Below are 19,771 nucleotides of genomic sequence, written 5' to 3' on the forward strand. Positions count from 1 at the left end.
TCCAGCAGCAGAGTGAGGCTCCCTGGCTGCCCCGGCCCCATGCTGCTCCAGGAAGCGGCCAGCGCAGCCCCAGGGGCAGAGGACAGGGACACATCACCTCCATATTAGTGCACATAACAAAATTCATGTGGCGGGGGTGGGGCCAAGGGGTTCGGAGTGTGGAAGGGGACTCAGGGCTGGGGCAGAGGGTTGGGATGTGTGGTGGGTGAAGGCTCCGGCTGGGGGGGGCGGGCTCTGGTGTGGGGCTGGGGATGAGGGGTTTGGGGTGCATGCTGCCCGGGGCTGTGATGGGGAGAGAGAACCCCCCCAGCTCTCTCTCCATGCAGCAGCACCTGGACTGTCGGGGAGGGGCGCCTCTCCTTCAGCCATGGCAGATCCGGGTCAGGGCTGGGTTGGGGCCAGGACCGCAAGAGAGGCGCCTTTCCCACGGTTGCAGCAGGTCCGTGCTGGGGCTGGGAGAGAGGAATCTCTCCCTGCGGCAGCCCTGAGTGCCTGCGTGGCGCTTCATAGGCTGTAGCGCAGCTTAGAGGGAATATAGCACCCCACGACCTTGACGGAGGCAGAGGCCAGAATGGCTTTCTTGCCTGTTGAGTGGTGTGCAGGCCAAGGACTTGAGGGTGGCATGGGAGTCTTTAAGGCTCTGGAGCTGTGTGTCTGTCAGCTCCGAGAAGAGCCCTGCTCCCTCAAATGGGAGGTCCTGAAGGCTAGCCTGGAGGACTGTAACCAGGAGCTGCACCTCATGACCTTCACAGAGGTGACCACCCTGGCCACTGAGTTCGTAGCATCCCAGGCCATCTGGAGGGTGCCTCTCACCACCACTTTGCCCTCTTCCACCAAGGTGGCAAACTCCTGGGCTTGGTCCTGTGGAAAGCCCTCCTTGAACTTGCTGATGGAGTCCCACCAGTTGAAGTTGTACCTGCCTAGCAGGGCCTGATGGTTAGACACCCAAAATTGCAGGCTGGCTGTTGAATAAATTTTCCTACCAAACAAGTCCAACTCTTGGCATCTTTATTTTTGGGTGTGCCACTGGCCTTTTGTTGACAGCAGATACTACCAGGGACCCTGCTGGAGGGTGGGTATACAGATATTCAAATCCCTTTGCTGGGCTATAATATTTATTTTCTGCTTTTTTGGAGGTAGACGGAATGGAAGAGGCAATTTTCAGGACCCCTGGGAGAATGGGCATTACAACCCAGGCTAGGGTGGAGGAAGGTATGACACTGAAGAGGTCACTGGATTCCTCTGCTAGCTCCTCAACCTCCAAGTTCAGGTTAGCAGCTACCCTTTTGAGCAGGGCCCTGTACTCTTTGAAGTCATCAGGGGGGGCTGTTTGCTTGTGAGGGACTTGCCGCCACCTCGCCCCGAGACAACAAAGAGGACTGTACTGCAGGGGGTGGAGCAGCTTCCTCTTGCCTGCCTGGGGACGGCTCCTTGAGCATTGGGGCCCATTGCGACACTCCCGCGACAGACTCGGCACCATGCTCTGATACTCGTGCTGGCTGGTTCAGAGGCAGTTTGTCTGATGCGGCCTGAGAGGAATGGTGGAAGTACAGGACCGGCATGACAGGTACATTCCAGGGACTCCAGTACTGCCACTGCGGGCCACTGCCCCTGCTGCTGCTGCCAGAGCTGTGCCTGTCTCCTAGGTGATGGGTTGAACTCTCCCTCCGACTCGGATCACTGCCCTTCCGGCGACCAGAGCAGAGCCATAGATACCTGAGTCTGTCGGCTGACCCTCGTCAGCAACCAGTAAGGAAAGGGCAAGAAATGGTGCCTGCCCAAAGAGCGGTACCGGTGAGTCGGAGACCAGTGCCACGACCAGGAACGATCCCGCACCATGGGAGATCAATGCCAGGGGGACGGCCTAGGCAATGGGGATCTGCGCCATGGCAATCTCTGGTGGGAGGCCTGGCAGTACCATGGGTAAGGGGATTGGCATTGTGACTCGGGTGTCCCATACCTTGTAGGTGGCGACCTTGGTGTTAGGGACCTGGGTCTTCTAACCAGAGACTGAGGCTGCAGTGCCAGGGTCCTAGGCCACGATGACAGGGATTGACACCTGCGGTCCAGGGACGTTCCGTTGCTTCAGAGGGAGGTCCGGGCCGTAACTGAGTTCATCGCCTGGCTTGGCATCTGCAGTGCTGGATGGCCTACTTGTTCCTTGGCTGGCGGGGGCACCTCAGGCACAGGTGGCCCTACGAGCAGCCGGGATCCCCTGCAGCTCCCAGGAGTCGGATCCCTAGTTGGACTAGGGGGTCCAACCACAGCAGTACCCTAGCGCAGCTCTGGGGTGGACACGTGGCTTAACACAGGTCCTTTGCCCAAAGCCCCCTTGTCCTACAGTGCTCACAGGCCCTTGGGCTTCAGCCGCTTCTTGAGCGCCAGCGAGGGGGAATGGTGCCAGGCAGGTTCCAGTGCCGGCGGTGCACTGTGCGCCGATGCCGAAGTAGTAGGTGTGGAGTCCGATCGGGAGTGCTCCAAGGCCGGACGAAGCAGAGTCTCCATGAGGAGGGCCTTCAAGTGGATATCCCGCTCCTTTTGAGTTCAAGGGCGAAAGTTTTTGAAGATCCTGCACTTGCCTTTTCTGTGGGATTCCCCCAGACATTTAAACAGCTATCGTGGGGGTCACTAATGGGCATTGGCTGGGTACACGATGAACATGGCTTAAAGCCTGTGGAACAGGGCCTGCCTGTTCCACAGCAAAGTCCCAGCCAGGACTCTACTGAAACTATTAGCTAACACTTAACTTAATAGCCAAACTAAGTACCTAACAACTAACTACAAAGGAGACACAACAATGGGGTGAAAGAGCCACTAATACTCTTGCGATGCAAGACAAGGCGCTCCAACCAACTGTCACAGGCAGTAAGAAGGAACAGAGAGTGCGTAGGGTCAGCGGCGCCCGATACACTGATGCATGAGTGTGGCACTCAAGGGGGTCGTATTGGAAAATCCCGGGAAAGTGGGTGCCCACCCATTGCTAAGGGCCTCTCCCCCAGCCTAGCAGGAGGGACCACTGGACCCAGGGACCAACTGATTACGGGGGACAACTAATGAAAAACAGGGTCGGGAGTGAGGGTCAAAGGTTCAAAATAAGGATACCGGATGAGGACACCGAGCAGAGAACCCCGGACAGCGCCCACTGCTCCTCAAAGCTGTCGAGGGAGCCAGCGGACGCTGCCCAGTGGAACTCTGCCCGGATGTGTGAAACTAGGGAGGAACAGAAATAGGCCCCGCAGTCGCAGAGCACCCCCTCGTCCAACATCCTCCTCCTGGTATTGTAGATGGAGACTTTGGCCAGAGCCAGGAGGAGGCTGACGAGGAGGTCTCGCGACTTCGTGGGGCCATGGATAGGGTGTGCGAAAAGGAACAAGTGTGGGGAAAAGTGCAGCCAGAACCTCAACAAGAGGTTCTGGAGGAGCCGGAATAGGGGCTTTAACCTGGTGCATTCGAGATAGGCGTGCACCAGGTTCTCCCTCATGCCACAAAAGGGGCAGGCCTCAGGTGTAGGGGTGAACCGCGCCAGGTGCACACCCATGCTCACGGCTCCATGAAGGAGCTGCCAACTAATGTCCCCGGCAGGCCGTGGGACCAAGGTGGAATAAAGGCTGGCCCACCGGGGCTCCTCACCCTCTTTAGGTGGAAGATAGTCCCGCCATTTGGTGTCAGGGCTGGACACGAGGGTGAGGAAATGTAACGTATGGAGCACGAGCATGTATAGATGGTTTCTGGGTGCTGTTCGAAACCGGACCAGCTGCAGGGTGTGCAGCCAGCTTGGAGTGTAGGAGCGGGGGGCCCGGGGGGGCTCGCGGAGCAGGGGCCCGAGAAAAATGTCCGGAGGGCCAGGGGTGAGAGGTGGGCGGGGAGCGCTCTCTCACAGGGCTCGCCGCAGGAAAGCGAGAGAATCAGGTGACAAGGCGGCCTTCACCTCCTGGAGCACGCGCCTAGGGGTCGGAAGGGTGGAAAGCCCCATGCGTCGTCCGAGTGCGCGGGGCTCCACCCAATCCCCCCTGTCGTAGTCCAGGAGGTCTCCGACTCTGGTGGTTTCTGCCAGGACCAACCTCCGACACACCGCGGGAGACTCCGCCACCTGCACATGGAAATTGAGGTTGTGTAGCAGGGGCTCCGCGAGGAGGCCCACTCCCTCGGTGGCAACAAAGGACCTGGTCGCCGAAAAAAGCTTCCAAGTCCGGAGGAGGTCCTGGTAGAAGACCGGCAGCTCAGAGAGGTCTCGCGGAAGGCCTCTCAGATGGAGAAAAAAAGGGGGTGCCGCAGCCGACCTTACAGATACAGCTAAGGCAAAGGTCTCCAACAAACTGTTCAGGTGGGTGTGCCACACCTAGAATAGAATTGAAGAACTATAGTGCACCCTGCTATCATACACTAGATGTTCAGCAGTGCACTTTGACATACACCCATTTCAAACAGCAGGACATAAAAGTACACTACAGAATTTTTTTTTAAAGAGTGTGATAGCCAAGTCCAAACGACCAGCTAATACACTACAAGCTAGTGTGCAGCAGATTCATAACCTGGCTTGCTGCTCAACTAACACACTGCATAGACAAGCCGTCGTGTTTTCAGGAGTGCACCCTTATAATATGGTAGTTTTTATACATATTTTTATGCTGCTGAACTATTCTCATATGGTTAATTTAAAATAAGTAGCAAGGTGCACTACAGTTTCACACCCTGACTTGCTACACACTAACTCTCCATGTAAATGGTCTAGGTCAGATATTTCAAAATTCTAGCAACACATGAGTTTCCAAAAGGCATGAAATTTACCTGTGCAAACCAAACCAAAATTGATAAAGCTAAAATTTGATCCATCATTTGTCACTGTCCCTGAAAAATATTTTTTAAATGCTTTCAACTTCTTCTGCTACCCCAGCTATTTTATGCTTTACTGCCTCATTATCTTTTTGGATGTGCTAACAGCTTGCATGATAACGTACAAAGTAGATGGCTGTGAAACATCACTTGACGTGATTCCAGACTACATGCTGGGTCAGATTCTCAGTTGATGTAAATCAGCATAACTCTGTTGAAGTAAGTAAAGTTATGCTGATTAAACTCCAGTTGGGGATCTGGCCATCTGAAAGGACAATTCATTGGCTCAGGTTAATAAAGTTACTTCCATTTGGTAGTAAACTGCAATTATACTTTTAAATTGACTGAAATAATAAATAATACTTAGTAGTATTCATCAGATGTTCTCAAAGCAACACTTTACAAGAGTATATTATTTTCCACATTTTTAGGATGATTAAACTTTGGCACATTTTAGATGGAAAATTCATAAGAAAATTAAACTAGATGTACCATAGAGAGGCAAAACTCTGTTGCTGGTTTCTCAGTTCTCATGTTTTGTCATGGCATATAGGAAATTGCATTTCCTAGAATTTATATACTGCAATCCAAATATACTATATAATCAAATGGTATTTATTTTATTTATATATTTAGATTTATAAAAATGATAAAAATGGGCATCTAAGGTACCCTTGATAAAACATTTTTATTTATAAACATAAACACACACACAATAAATGTCATAGTGAATGGTTTCCAGAAATCCAGTCACTCAGTTAATCTGTAACTAAAACTGCAGTTATAATTACCAAGAATTTTCTAAAACTTGCCAAAAAGAGGTCTCCTTCCCCGCCTGTAGAAATTGGCATTTAAAATCCACAGAATTCTAGGGTACCTAAACATGCTGGGCCAGCTCCTTAGCTGAACAGAGCTCTGACAATTTATATCAACTGAAGATTTGGCCATTCTGACAATAACAATGGAAACCAAGAGATCCAGCACTAAGGGTGAACGGACAGTCCATTATTCTCTCTTTCTTAAAGTATACAAAAAAACATTCCAAAATGTAAATTCTAATTTTAATTGAAAGAAGGAAAAAAATACAAAGCAGTCTGAACATACCAATTTAGTATTGCTGAAATCCTTCTCCATATTGTCTGCTATGTTTTGTAGTGCCTGCAATTGTATATCCATTTCCTGCAGCTTTTTACAAAAGTGTTCTTTGCTAATTATTTTGGGTGATAGTCCTGTAGAGTGAATGATCCTGACATCCTCATGCAATAGGTTCCAGGTTAGATTGTGTCTACCAGCAAGTGATTTTATATCCCTTTCTTGCACTGGGAACAGATCATTTTGATGGTCATCTCAAAATAATAATAAAGAAGAACACACACAATACAGTGAACTGTAAATATTTCAATAACGGGTACATGTGTATCAGTTATGTTGATGTTTTTGGTGTGGATTGGAAGAATGCAGGGTCCATCCCTATAGGGGTCATAGTGTAAATGGTCCTTCTGTGAATAAATCTCCCCCATCCTACTTGGAGAATGGGATCAGTCACCACTTCCTGCATTCCAGGAGCTGCAGAAGATCTGGTGATCTGTGTTAGAAGGGAGGGCTGGGAGATGCACAGTGTCCCCATCTCCCTGGCAAGCGGTGGTAATTCTGCCAAAACATAATGCAGGTTGTAACTGCATGAACCTTCTGATAGACGCCACCTTCCCCTCTACAGTATTGAATATCATGGCAGTGTGGCTCTGCTGCAGGAGGATGGCATTATGGAGAATGGTGAAGAATCATAGAATCTCTGAGGAAGAGACATGACCTCGAAGAGGAAGAGAAAGCACAGGGGAATTCTGCAGAATTTCTTAGGAGGGATGGCCTCTAAGGTGGGGGACGGACAGAAAGTCTCTTGTGTGGAAGTGCAACAACGCTATAATGTTATAAGTGCTATAATGAAGGATTTTTGTGAGCAATTATTTTCAACTAAAAAAATAAAAATAGAAGAGTAAATAAGTGATTGTTACCTTTTCTCTGAAATTCATTAGGTGGAATTGCATTGGTAACAGAAGCTGCCATGTGATGCAGCTTTGCAGAAGATGGAACTTCAAAGTTCTCCTGTTGTGTGGTAACCATCTCTTCTGCACACTCAGCTACAGTAGGCAAATCCTTCAAGAGATCACTGTCTTCAATGTCAATCACATTGATATATGTGTGTCCAATCTGAACCACAGCAGAAAAAATTTAAAGGAATTATACAATATGTATTTTGGGTAGTACTATGGCTAACTGTCCTCTTTTCTAATCCATTGTCTTTGGTTTTTGAGTTGAAATAGATAATTGTTTATTTCAAAGACTAGATAACAGTCATTTTTCTATAAAGTTTCATGCAATCAACTCATGCTGATGAGACAAACCCAAACTAACACAACTGGTTACATACAGCATGTTATAACTGTATTATCAGAAAATATTTCTGAGTACTAACCAAATCAGGTGCAGTATCAGACCCAGAGGATGGTAAAAGTCTCTCCCCTACTTCTGTGTGGAACCTGAAGTTTAAGTACATGTCTGGTGGCAACATCTGAGGAACTCTTGAAGCCAGATGTTCTATGAGAAAGGAAATAATGGTTAGGAATACAACATACAGTAAATATCCCTGGCATATTAGAAAAACAATTTGGAAACAGATTCCACTAACTCAGAATCAAGGAAAGCTTCTGTTATCCTTTGACCAGAATAAAGTGACATGCTATGCTATATTGTTGTTTAATAATTATTCACAATAAAACGGATTATTACAACATTATTTTTCATTTTGGTGATAATCAACAAAAATTTAAAAATCAGTAATATCAAAGAAACTGTGAACTTCTATTAGTTTCCAGAAACAGTTCTTCAATTAAATAGTTAAAAAGCCCAAACCTGATACTTGCTCTAAAACTCATAAGAACACATTGTTAGCAAAAACTGTAGCACACATCTTCGTAATGCATTAAATTATTAGATGGTGGAATGGTTTCGTGAGAAAAGTGGCACTGTCAAAATTAAGCACTTGTGGGGAACAATCATGCGCTGGAAGGGGGAAGTACCTAGGTGATTTAATGGATCTTTTCCACCTCTAATTTCTATGGGTCTAGGCTAGATTAATAAAATTATAGCAATAATCCTTTTGTTGTCTGTAAATTCTAATGGAAGATGTAGCACAGCTTTGTGGCTAAAAGGATATTTCCATTACAATCCTCATTTTCAAGGTCTTATATTTGGCAAAAACCAAACAAAAAAAAATTCTTCTGCAGCGCCAATTTGCACAAAAGAGAAGTATTTTTATCATAAAGAACAAATCAGATTCTATTCTGCAGAAAAATCTTGCTTGAAAAATCAAGGCCAGATCTGGCAGGAACAATTTTTCCCCTGTAAGTGGAAAAACTGAGTAAGGCAGCCTGCTCAGATATGGAGCGACTGGGAAATGACAGATATGCATAAAACCACAAAAGTATCTGCTAATGCAGGAGAACAAAAATGTAGACTATAGAGTCATGAAATGCAGTCACAATCAACATTTTCATATCACGAATCACTGTTATTTAGTTAGATTTTAAGAACAATTGAACTAAAATTAATGTCTTCTTCATGATATTCTCCACTAGGTACTGAAAACATCATATAATGCAAAAGTGTATACAGAAAACCCATGCAATCCACAGAATGACAAAGAAAGGCAGAAGGCACACCTGTTGAAGGAACAGAGGCGATAGGTTGGCTTTTACTAAGTTCAGAAGCTATGTCTTCAGAGCCAGTTTCTATATCCAGATATGACTTGAGAACTTGAATGGTATGAAAAAATAAAATCAAAATGGATTACTAGAACAGGAAAAATGTTACAGTTGGGAGAGCAGAAACCCATACAGAAAACATTTGCTTACTATCCATTAACAGAAACTATATAAGAAAAAGGAAGTAACCAGATTCTAATGCCTAAGATCTAAATCTTAGTTCTAAACTGCTAAATCTAAGCCATAATGTGGACAAAATGCCAAATGAAATCAACAGGAGTATTTCCAGAGAAAAGACTTTGGGATCTGGTCCTCAGGAAAAAACTGACAATCGCTTTATGTCAAGAAGAGATTTTGCATTTTTATTTGACTATCTGTAGGAACAGGAATTTCTATTGTTTTATTATTTATTTAAAATAAGAAAAGATTAAAATACCAAAAAATATAACAAGGTAGTCAATATTTTAAAGCTTTTTTGATTATAAAAATGAGCAGATACTGCAATACACAAAAGCAGATCTGGAAAACAACTGATTGCAAGAGTGTAAAACAAATAGCGCAAACAGATTATAGGTGGCATTTTACCCGTATCTGTATTTGTGCTTGCATCTTTAGTTTCTGCGGGTTTTTTCCTTGTGGAAGCCATGCAGTGTAGACCTGCTGAAGTAGTAACAGCCTCTCCCACTGTGTCTAAAATGGGGAAACACATAATCATTGTCCTCTATTAGAACAAGAATTATTTTTAAAGAAAAATATACCATAAACTAGCCATTTCAGAATGAAACAAACTAAATAACTGCTGTAATTGTATTTATCTGTTCTACAGTTTTTAAATTAGAAAAAAGTCAACTATTATTTCAGTAAGCGCGCTTTATAAAAATATTGGTGGAAATATGTGCCCAATTTAAGACCTAATGTAAAAGGATCCAACTCCACTGAAATCTATGTGGTTGTACCTACTTAAACCAAGCCTGAATTTGGCCTAGTAAATTTTAAATGAGATATCTCTTTATATAATAAAATTTTGTACTTGTCTCATTATGTTTTAAAGAAAAAATGTGTGTGTGTATATATATATGTATGTTCTATTTTTCTTATTTTTGGCTTGTATTTTGACAAGGCAATCACCTATTTCTCTAATACCCAAGGTCAGGGAATAGATTTTCCTCTCTTTTTGCTCCTAGCAATACTAAGTCTGATATTGAATTAGTTAGTTGGAAGGAAGGATATCAGCCACATTTTCCCCCCACGTGCACTTTTGACAGGTTAGAGAAGAGATCATTTTCAGAATAACCTGGGCAATTTGCTCCCAGAGGCACCTTATATTCCATGTAATCAAAATTTTCATTTAAATAAAAGTGGAGTAATATCTATTTTATTTAAACTACAGAAATTTGTTATAAACCTTGAAAAATATATTTTCTAACTGGTTTTTCCCAACAAGTACAGGTAGTGTAATCACTGCAATGAACACCTAATTTTCCATTCTTTTCTTTTTCTCTCTCTTTTGCAGTATTCTAGGACAGAAACAATACAGGGACAATTTATACAATTATAAACAATACAGTGATCTCATTTACTCTCATGTAAACCTGGAGTAACTCCATTCATTTCAGTGGAGCTATTCTGAGTGCACATTTATGTGTAACAGAATCCAGTCCACAGACCCTAAATCTGTGAGGCGTTGTTTGTTTGGTTGTTTTGGGAGTACCCTTCAAAACTCCAGTGCCATGAAAGAGGACTAGACTTATGTTTCAACTCATCATGCATTAATAGAGATAGTCATGATTTTATTGGGGAGATCTTGCAAGCCATGATGGTGTTCGCTACTCTACACTGCACGATTTGAGATGTTGCATCTTGATGTTGTCATGTCTCAGCACGGCAAACAGTTAAACATATCAACCTAGGAACTCAGAATTTAACCAGTTAGTTCTTTCTGTGACATCTGACAACCATTTTGAAAAAAAAGATAGAGTTCATGACGTTAGACATGATTTTTTTTTAAAACACGACTGTACATACCAGGTGAAATGACAAAATCATCTCCAAGATAATGGCTGGATTCTGCTTGCTGATCCTAATATGAGAAAAATGTGATCAAACCAGTGTTACAGGATTTCCTGATGCTGTCAACTTTTAAATAAAGTTATGCTTCCTTTGAACAATAATTGTAAAAAACTCATTAGAAAACATACTTTCCCCACTCTTCTTCTTTAATTCTGGTATTATTCCTGTACTAAAGTGGCAGTGGGCAGCCATGCAACTCCCTCAACTAAATTTATATTTTAAAACTTTTAGGGATTTTTGGAAGAAATATTTAGGCTGCTCCTCATAACAACAGAGGTCACTTTGGGCAATTATTTTTTCATTTGAACTAATCTGAGTTTAATAGTTCTTTACAGATCTTTATATACATATAGGTCTACCAGCCAGTCATCAATTTTAAATGCCATTAGGAGGCATTTGAAAACAAAAGGACAGGGCTACACAATCGCTACACATTCTTCACATACATGCAACAGTTCTCCAAAGCTGCAATGTATCCTTACAACCAAATATTGAGGGTTCTGTCAAAGTGGTACATAGACTGACCTTCCTACATGGAGGCAGATTCTTACATCAATGGCATTTCCAGCCTCTGCTTGGCCTGAGGATTAAAAATCCAGAGACCAAACTTGACAAGGTTAGGCTGCTGGTATGCTGAGACCACTACCTACCATGCTGATCAGTACTGCTTAATTGTTTCCTTGTACTGCCCCTTCTGTCTGTTTCTACTCATCTATTGTCTCTTATCTTATACTTAAGTTTGCAAACAGGGACTATCTTTTTTGTTAAATGTCTGCACAATGCCTGATCACTTATTATTATTATACTTGGACCTTGGTCTATGGAAGCAAAGCACTACCCTCCAAGGGCCATTTTCTACAACCCTCATTCACTCTAAATAGCACTTATTCACACAAATACTCCCATTGATTTCAATACGACAATTTGCATAAGTGCCACTCAGTGAAAGTAAAGTTTGCAGAATCTGGTCCTAATCCATCTTCCTAATTTCTTTTAACCGTAACGATCCTGTCACAATGGTTAAATTAATGAATGTAGTGATCAGTTAAAACAACAGTAATACCAGGTGGTTTAGCTTCTAGGCAAAACAGATAATGAGACAACATCTTATTAGTGCTCCAAAATCTACACGGATTACTAATTCAAATCTAGGTACAATTTATGCTCCTGGTCTTTTATCTATTAAGCCTTACATGTGAGCTATACACCACCTCTCTCTCTGTCTGCACCCTGAGTGGCAGTTGCATTTGGGTACGGACACTGAAGCAACTGGGCCCCAGGGCAGGACTTGTAGGGTCCAAGAGCAGAGCATTCCTGAAGAATTTGCTATTTACTAATATTCACCCGAGCCAAAGTCTTCCCACCCCACGGTAAGGATGCAGGGACTAGAACCCAGGTCTGCTGAGCCTGGGACAGTCAATGTTCCCAGAGGATAACCAGGAGGACATGCAGAGCACACCCAGGAAGCACTGTGGAGAATAGGTGCCACAGGAAGTACCATCCAAAGGACCCATCATAACAGTACACTGAAGCCCTCTGATGGGCCAACCATCCTAATAAACTGTGGAGGGTGCCCCAAAAAATTGTCTGGGCAACCACATAGGCTTTGGGCCTGCTGCGACTCTGGACCTCACCTCATCTCCTGATCTCTCATCCCAGCCTGACTCTAACCCTGACTCTTGCTTCCTGACTCCAGCTGGGTGCTACTTCTGATCTCCAGTCTCCAACTCCAGCCTGACTCTGATCCTGACTCCTGTCTCTTGATTCTAGCCTGGTACTATCACTGATCTCTGGTCTCCAGCTCTGGCCTGACTTTGACCCTGATTCCTGCCTCCTTATTCTAGCCAGGTACTACCTGTGGTCTCTGACTCTGGCCCGACTTCAGCCGACTCTTGCTTATTGAACCGGGCTTACAGACTACTGTCCCTGACATGTAGACACCAGCCCAGTTGTGACTGCTAGGCCAGACCACCCACAGAGTGCTATACAAGAATTCTCTTTGCTCTGGCTTTCCCCTACTTGTGCTATGGAGTGCTCTAAGCCAGTGGTTCTCAACTGGGGGTCTTTGGCCCCCCCACAGGGCTGAAGCCCTGATCCCCACCAGTGTCCCGCAGGAGGCTGAAGCCCCAATCCCCACCAGTGAGCCCCACAGGGCTGAAACCGGGACTCCTGGGAAGCGCAGGGCTGAACCCCCAATCCCCAGTGACCCCCTGCGGGGCTGAAGCCAGAAGGTGCGGGGCTGAATCCCTGAGCCCTGGTGCTCCCTGTGGGGCAGAAGCCCATGGGCTGAGTTGGGGACATGGAGGGCACTCCTCCCCGCCAAAACTGCAGCACAAGAGCACAGCAGTCCCGGGGACAGCTCCACACCTCCCACCTAATTTCCTTTCCCCACCCCCTGGCCAGGTCAGAGATCAGAAGCCAGAGCCTGTGTAGTAGCACAAACAGCTCCCTGACAGAAGAATTTCCTATCTAGGTTGTACTGAGCATGCTCACCCAAACTGAGCTGGCTCAGAAGGTAACTGCTATTGGTGGGAAAATGTGCCGGCTGCTGTTTTTGCCATCACACCAGGCCATGCGGGGCAGCTGCTGATCTGGCTGGTGCCATGGAGCAGGCAGCCGCAACGTTTCCTCCTCTCCTGCTGGTGCCCCAGGTTGAAGCTGCTCCTCAGCTCCCAGCCCTTTTTGCTTATGCAGAGGCAGCTGGTAAGAGCCGCCTGTATGGGGAGACCCAGCTCTGTGGCTGGCAGATCCCTCTGGGAACAGGGACTACAGGGGAGCCCTCCTAGCACACAGCCCCTAATACCCCTCTCCCTGCACCCTGAGCTACCCCCTCCCTGCACCCTGAGCTACCTCCCTACCCACACACAGACACAGCTACCCTCTCCCGGCATCCTGAGCTACCCCACCCCCCCGCCTGCACACAGCCCTAGCTACCCCCCTGCCCCCACGCAGCCCCTAGCCACCCCTCTCTCTGCACCCACAGCCACCCCGTGTGCACACAGCCCCAGCTACCCCTTCTCCGTACCTTGAGTTACCCCCTCCCTCCACCTAAGCTGTTTTCAAACTTTTTAAGTTATAATTTTTGGTTGCACCTCTCCCCACCCAAACCCAGACAGGCTGGGTGGCCTGCTGAGGTGAGTTGGGGGTGGAGGTGGCTCTCCATCCCTGGACCCCACCATGTGGAGGTGGCTCGAGCCCTGCTCGACCCTGCCCCCGCAAAACAGAAGTCAAACTACGCCTGTGCTCAAGGCCCCTGCCCTGAGGGCCGCACCCCTGCTGGGCACTGGAGTTTTTATAGCCTGTTAATGGGGGCCTCCAAGAGAAAAAGTTTGAGACCCCCTACTCTAAGCAACATGAACTAGACTGCTTTTTAAATAAATTGTGGAGAAGAGCCTTGCTATCCCCCATTCTTTGTGAGGAACTGCTCTATTTCTAAATTATATAAAGGAAACACACACAGCAGTACAGTGCTGGGTGCCTTAAAAATACGCATAATAAAATAGCAAATGGTACCACCACACTTAAGCAAGATCTACAGTTTGTACAGTTTTAAATAAAAATGACCTAGAAAACATTAGTGAATTTCTGGACAAATGATTATAAATGTCATAGGAATGCTATGGAATAAATAACCAGTTAAATAAGAATTATAATCACTATGGGGATTTTCATCAGTACAAGCCAACAAAGAATTTTTTTATGGATTGCAACTCCCCTTGATTGTGCAAAAAAAAACCCATCCTCAGAAAGAGGAATAGCTCATGTCCCAATTTTATAGGACTGGTATGTCAACATTGCAGAAATTATTTCATGTGAGCACCTGACAGGAGTAATGAAAATACCCTGAAGAATTTCTTTTGGTAAAAGAGGGCTTTATCTCCGGCTTAAAGGAAAATGCAAGTGTGCAAGTAAAAAAGGTACATGAGATCACTGCAGAGGTGCTAGAACAGGGGTGGGCATACTTTTTGGCCCGAGGGCCACACTGGGGTTGCGAAACAGTATGGAGGGCTGGGTAGGGAAGGCTGTGCCTCCCCAAACAGCCTGGCTCCCACCCCCTATCTACCCCCTCCCGCTTCCCGCCCCCTGACTGCCCCCCTCAGAACTCCTGACCCATCCAATCCGCCCTGCTCCTTGTCCCCTGACCACCCCCTCCCGGAACCCCCCATCCCTAACTGCTCCCCACAGGAGCGCACACCCTATCCAACCCTCACTGCTCCCTGTCCCCTGAGTGCACCCCCAGGACCCTGTCCCTAACTGCCCCCCAAGGACCCCAACCCCATCCAACCGCTCCCTGTCCCCTGACTGCCCCCCAGGACCTCCTGCCCCTTATCCAACCCCCCCCCCCTTACCATGCCGCTCAGAGCCGTAGGACAGGCTTATTGGAAAGCCTGGGAGGTGGGCGGGCGCAAGCTGCACTGCTCACACAGTGACATGGCTGAGGCGGAGGGGGGACAGCGGGGGAGGGGCTGGGGGCTAGTCTCCCCGGCCAGGAGCTCAGGGGCCAGGCAGGACGGTCCCACGGGCCGGATGTGGCCCGCGGGTCATAGTTTGCCCACCTCTGTGCTAGAAAGAGTGGAGGAGGTATTTAGCAGGGTTTTGTTTATATTGTGTTTGCTTGTTGCTTCTCTGGTATCATTATTTTAAAAATCAATAAAAAAAGGAAGAAAATAATTATTTTCTTATACCTGTATCTCAGTTTCAAAAACTTTCTCTATATCATCAGTACCAATAATGGAGTCATCTGGGCGGAATGTCACACTTGCTTTTTTCTTGTCCTCCTTCTCTTTTATCTGTTTTTCAGCACGTCTCTTTTGCCTGTCAACATATCAGTGAGAAATAACAATTTAACTTCACTCTGATAATAGAAACATCAATCATTCTTTCTAATAAGCAAGAAAGAACACAATAACCTTCTTCTTAAGAAATATATTAGGTGTTTGAGTAAAGAGAGTTAACTGCTGTTCCATTTAAACTAATTAAAAACCTATGTATCTACGCTATTTAAGGTGTTCATAAAATATTTAATAGTAACACAAATTTATTCACATATTCAAATCAAAATAATATACTGGTTATCTAAGACCTCATTTAACTAAATTATTGTAAACCTGTTATTTTGTATCCTTTACAACATGATTACTACTGCTATCTTTTGTATACAATGAAAATAAAATATTACAAAAGGCAGAGGGGCTTACACAGAAATGTTGCAACAAGAAATAAATCTGTGTTGCTATGAGCGAAACTTTCTCCCTAACCTGTAACTTGTTTTCCTAAAAGAACTGCAAAGCTTTCGTTTAAAAATATTTACTATCAGATTAGTAAAAGACCACAAATTGCCTTAAACATTATAATTTATAACATTTTAAAGCAAGATATCTGAAAATCAAATCAGTTACTCTTACTTACCTATCAAGAACTAAGTTCAGGATTCTGTGTTTCTAACCACAAGTGAAGGCAACAGAATCACAAGCGGGGGTGCTCTACTTTAGGTGCTTTGATGTCATTAACTCTTTCAAGGGAAACACAGAACTCTGAACTGTCATGACAGTAATCTACTGATGCTGAAGAAGAACTGCATGGGCAAGATAGATGCAGCTCAAGGGCTAACATAGGAATTGCTTTAGTTTGTACTGACCATGTAATGAAAATAATTCTAGATTAATGTGCAATAACAAAGATCAGTTTAAAAGTCATGAAATATACAGCCAGTACCACAGAATTAGCTAAGTAAATAACTCAATCATGTACTCATTCAGATCAGTGGGAGTTTTGCCATTCACTCCACTGGGTTCACAATCAGGATCAATGACTTTACAAGGAAATTTTCACCATCCTGTCAATGAGCCTAGAACCCTGACCTAAATTAAACTCCTCCAGAGGTCAGACAGCATGCTCTCTTGAGGAATACATGCACTAGCAATGTGACTATTTTGTGATATGGACAGCTGACCACTAAGAACTAAACTGTGACTATGAAATCCTTTCACAGAGTAGGCAATGAACATGATACATGGCAACAACAATTCATACCAGAGATTTAGAAGTGAAAGGCTCTGAATCTCATTATCCATTTCCTCAAATTATTAAGCATTCAATCCTGTTTTCAATGAAGCTGGTACAAAAACTCTCATTGTAATCAATCAGAGAAGGCTCAGGTTACTAGTAAGCCTCTCCAAATGAAGACCAATTTTGAAAATCTGTCCTTGCCTTTTTGTATTATTCCATGTGTGTCTTGCGTCAAATGGTTCAGTGTTAGCTTTTAACAACTCAATCTGACCAGAATGGTCTTGTCCACTGAACTCATGCGGTGCACTGGTACACTGGCGACTTTGCTCAAATGCAATGAGATTTTGAATTGGGATGAGTTTTGGTGGTTGGAACTGTTTGAAAGAGAAGCAGAATGAGACATTTATAGAAGAGGAAACCAAAAATTGTACAGACTCTATTGAACAGAGTAGGTCCAACTCTGACCTCAGTTACACAGGTACAACTCCTAATGCAGTCAATGCAAAAGGCAACTATCTAGTAGTAGAATCAGACCCAATTACTGAACGCATTTATAAATGGCAACATAAGAGACATAGAAACAGGTGGTTATACCATAAACAAAAAGGTGCAATACAAAACAGAAGAGGATATAGAAATGTTGTTGGTTTATTACTAGAGCTCAACAAAACCACTTCATTATTTTATTTGTCCAAATTTTAATAAAAATCCATTTTTTCTTGCAAAATCTTTTCCCATCTGTTATTCTCCAACATATTAAAATTCCTATAGCATTTTCCTGCGGATGAAGTTAGGAAATGGGCGACATACATATGTCGGAGGACCTCCAGCTCCCAGGAATTATTTATCTTTTGATATACATTTGCCTTAACAAAGGGGAAATTTACAACATTTTATATTCTAAAGTTAAATGTCATTTTCCTTTAATAATAAGGTATTTACCAAGGAATGAGAAATGTCTTACCTGATAATTTTCCTTGTTAGCAGCTTCTGTTCCAATTCAACACTAAGAAATTAATGCCCCCACCCTGGCTTTGAAATTTCTGAGGCAGTCCATTATTATTGCTGGAGGCTGCACGACTAAGCCCCTTGTCCATCAGCTCAGGCTACCAGGATTCTTCCAGAGCTATAGAAACACTCCAGCAACCGACTATTAGCATTAAGATCACTTGATATCATGTGGTAATTATCCTTAACACAGTTATATATTTAAGTCTCCCTTTAGAGGAAAATTTCCATTTGTATTCAAATCATTTACCAGATTACCAGGATGTGCTGAACAAGGAAAGAAGCTGCTAATAAAAAGAAAATTATCATGAAAGAAATCTCTTTCTGTTGCACAGCTTCTCTCCTCATTCATTTCTAATGGGAAATAGCAAGAAGTGAATCATAGAGGTAGGGGGAAAGATAAGCAGAGTTTTAATTATATTTATAGTAGAATAATAGGCAGGAATGGAAGTTCTTCCCATATAAAGCAAGGAATTGTGTGGAAACCAACCCAGTATCACTCTCCTATCAATGGATGACTGCAGAGAAATGGAAACTTATTTTGTATATCTTCCATAGATGGGGCTCATACACTTTTCTCCAATACCCTAGTCCAATAGGGACTTCTGTGAATTGTTTCCCAAATCCTAGCATGATAACTGGTGCAGGATTTAACGTCTTGCCTGCAGCAACTTTGAAGACCTAAGGCCTTGACTTTTTGGATAGAATGAGATGAAAAGAATATAAATTAGTATATGTATTCAATATGCTTGAGACAGATTTTTAGACTGGTAGGAATGCCCATTTCTGCCACAATCTTCCAAAGGAGTGCTAGGGATTAGCACAAAATAACAGAACTATTTCCCAGGAATTGTGGAAAGAGAAACTTACCTTGAACATAAAGGTTTCCTGTAGCTATAAGAATAACCTTTTCCTCATGACAATAGTTGTGTGATTCTTGTCTATATAGGAGATATATTTCCAATTCCAAATAGTAACTAGAAAGGCCAGCCATAGTCTTGTGTAATCTGATTAATGTTGGCAATTGAGCATATTCAAAGGGAGAAACTGATGTGTCTACCTACATGACGCCATTAGGGAAGGTACATATGTTTCTATGGTGTTTGATTTTAGAACTCCAATCAACCATTCTGGTGAACCTCTAATGTAGCTGAGATCATCAGACCTTTGTGACTATATCTGTATCACAATAGCATCCAGAGGTCAGGGACTCATTGCACTGGACACCATACTAAGGGGCAGTCCCTGCCCCACATGGCTTCCTGTTTCCTCTTGCACAGGAAACATAAATTGATCAGATCAATGAATGAAAGAGACTCATAGACTTTAATGTCAGAAGCAACCATCTTGATCATCTAATCTGACCTCCTGCACATTGCAGGCCACAGAATCTCAACCTCCCACTCCTGTAGTGGACCCATAACCTCTGCCTGAGTTACTGAGGTCCTCAAAGCATAGTTTAAAGACTTCAATTTACAGAGAATTCACCATTAACACCAGTTTAAACCTGTGCATGAGGAAGGGGAAAAATCCCCAGGGTCTCTGCCAATCTGACCCGAGGAAAAAATCCTTCCCAACCCCAAATATAGTGATCAGTTAGACCATGAACGTGTGGGCAAGACCCACCAGGCAGATACCTGGGAAAGAATTCTCTGTAGTAACCCAGAGCCCTCCATCTAGTGTCCCGTCTCCAGCTACTGGGAATTTTTGCTACTGGCAGTTGCCAATGGACCATGTGCTAGTGTAGGCAGTCCCATTAGACCATCCCCTCCGTAAATTTATCAAGCTCAGTCTTGAAGCCAGTTAGGTTTTCTGCTCCCATTGGAAGGCTGTTCCAGAACTTCACTCCTCTGATGGTTAGAAACCTTCAAGCCTAAAGTTTGAATGGCTAATTTATATCCATTTGTTCTTGTGTCCACATTTGCGCTTAACTTACCTCCTCTCTCTCTCTCTCTCTCTCTGTGGTATTTATCCCTCTGATGTATTTATAGAGAGCAATCATATCTCCCCTCAGCCTTCTTCTGGTTAGGCTAAACAAGCCAAGCTCTTTGAGTCTCCTCTCATAAGGTAGGTTTTCCATTCCTTGGATC

General features: G+C 44.4%; 1 protein-coding gene across 1 annotated transcript in view; it reads right to left on the bottom strand.

Moving 5' to 3' along the window:
* CPLANE1 (ciliogenesis and planar polarity effector complex subunit 1) overlaps positions 1–19,771 on the bottom strand; it is a 183,830-nt gene that overhangs the window by 36,530 nt on the left and 127,529 nt on the right. Inside the window, exons 35-42 of the mRNA XM_074952488.1 lie at positions 16,875–17,047; positions 15,350–15,479; positions 10,620–10,674; positions 9,180–9,284; positions 8,553–8,645; positions 7,307–7,428; positions 6,846–7,041; positions 5,938–6,179 (exon numbers count right to left, since the gene is read on the bottom strand). Coding sequence (XP_074808589.1) covers positions 5,938–6,179; positions 6,846–7,041; positions 7,307–7,428; positions 8,553–8,645; positions 9,180–9,284; positions 10,620–10,674; positions 15,350–15,479; positions 16,875–17,047 — 1,116 coding nt within the window. The remainder of the gene's footprint in view (positions 1–5,937; positions 6,180–6,845; positions 7,042–7,306; positions 7,429–8,552; positions 8,646–9,179; positions 9,285–10,619; positions 10,675–15,349; positions 15,480–16,874; positions 17,048–19,771) is intronic.

Source organism: Natator depressus, chromosome 5, assembly GCF_965152275.1.
Source record: "Natator depressus isolate rNatDep1 chromosome 5, rNatDep2.hap1, whole genome shotgun sequence".
Lineage (NCBI taxonomy): Eukaryota > Metazoa > Chordata > Testudines > Cheloniidae > Natator > Natator depressus.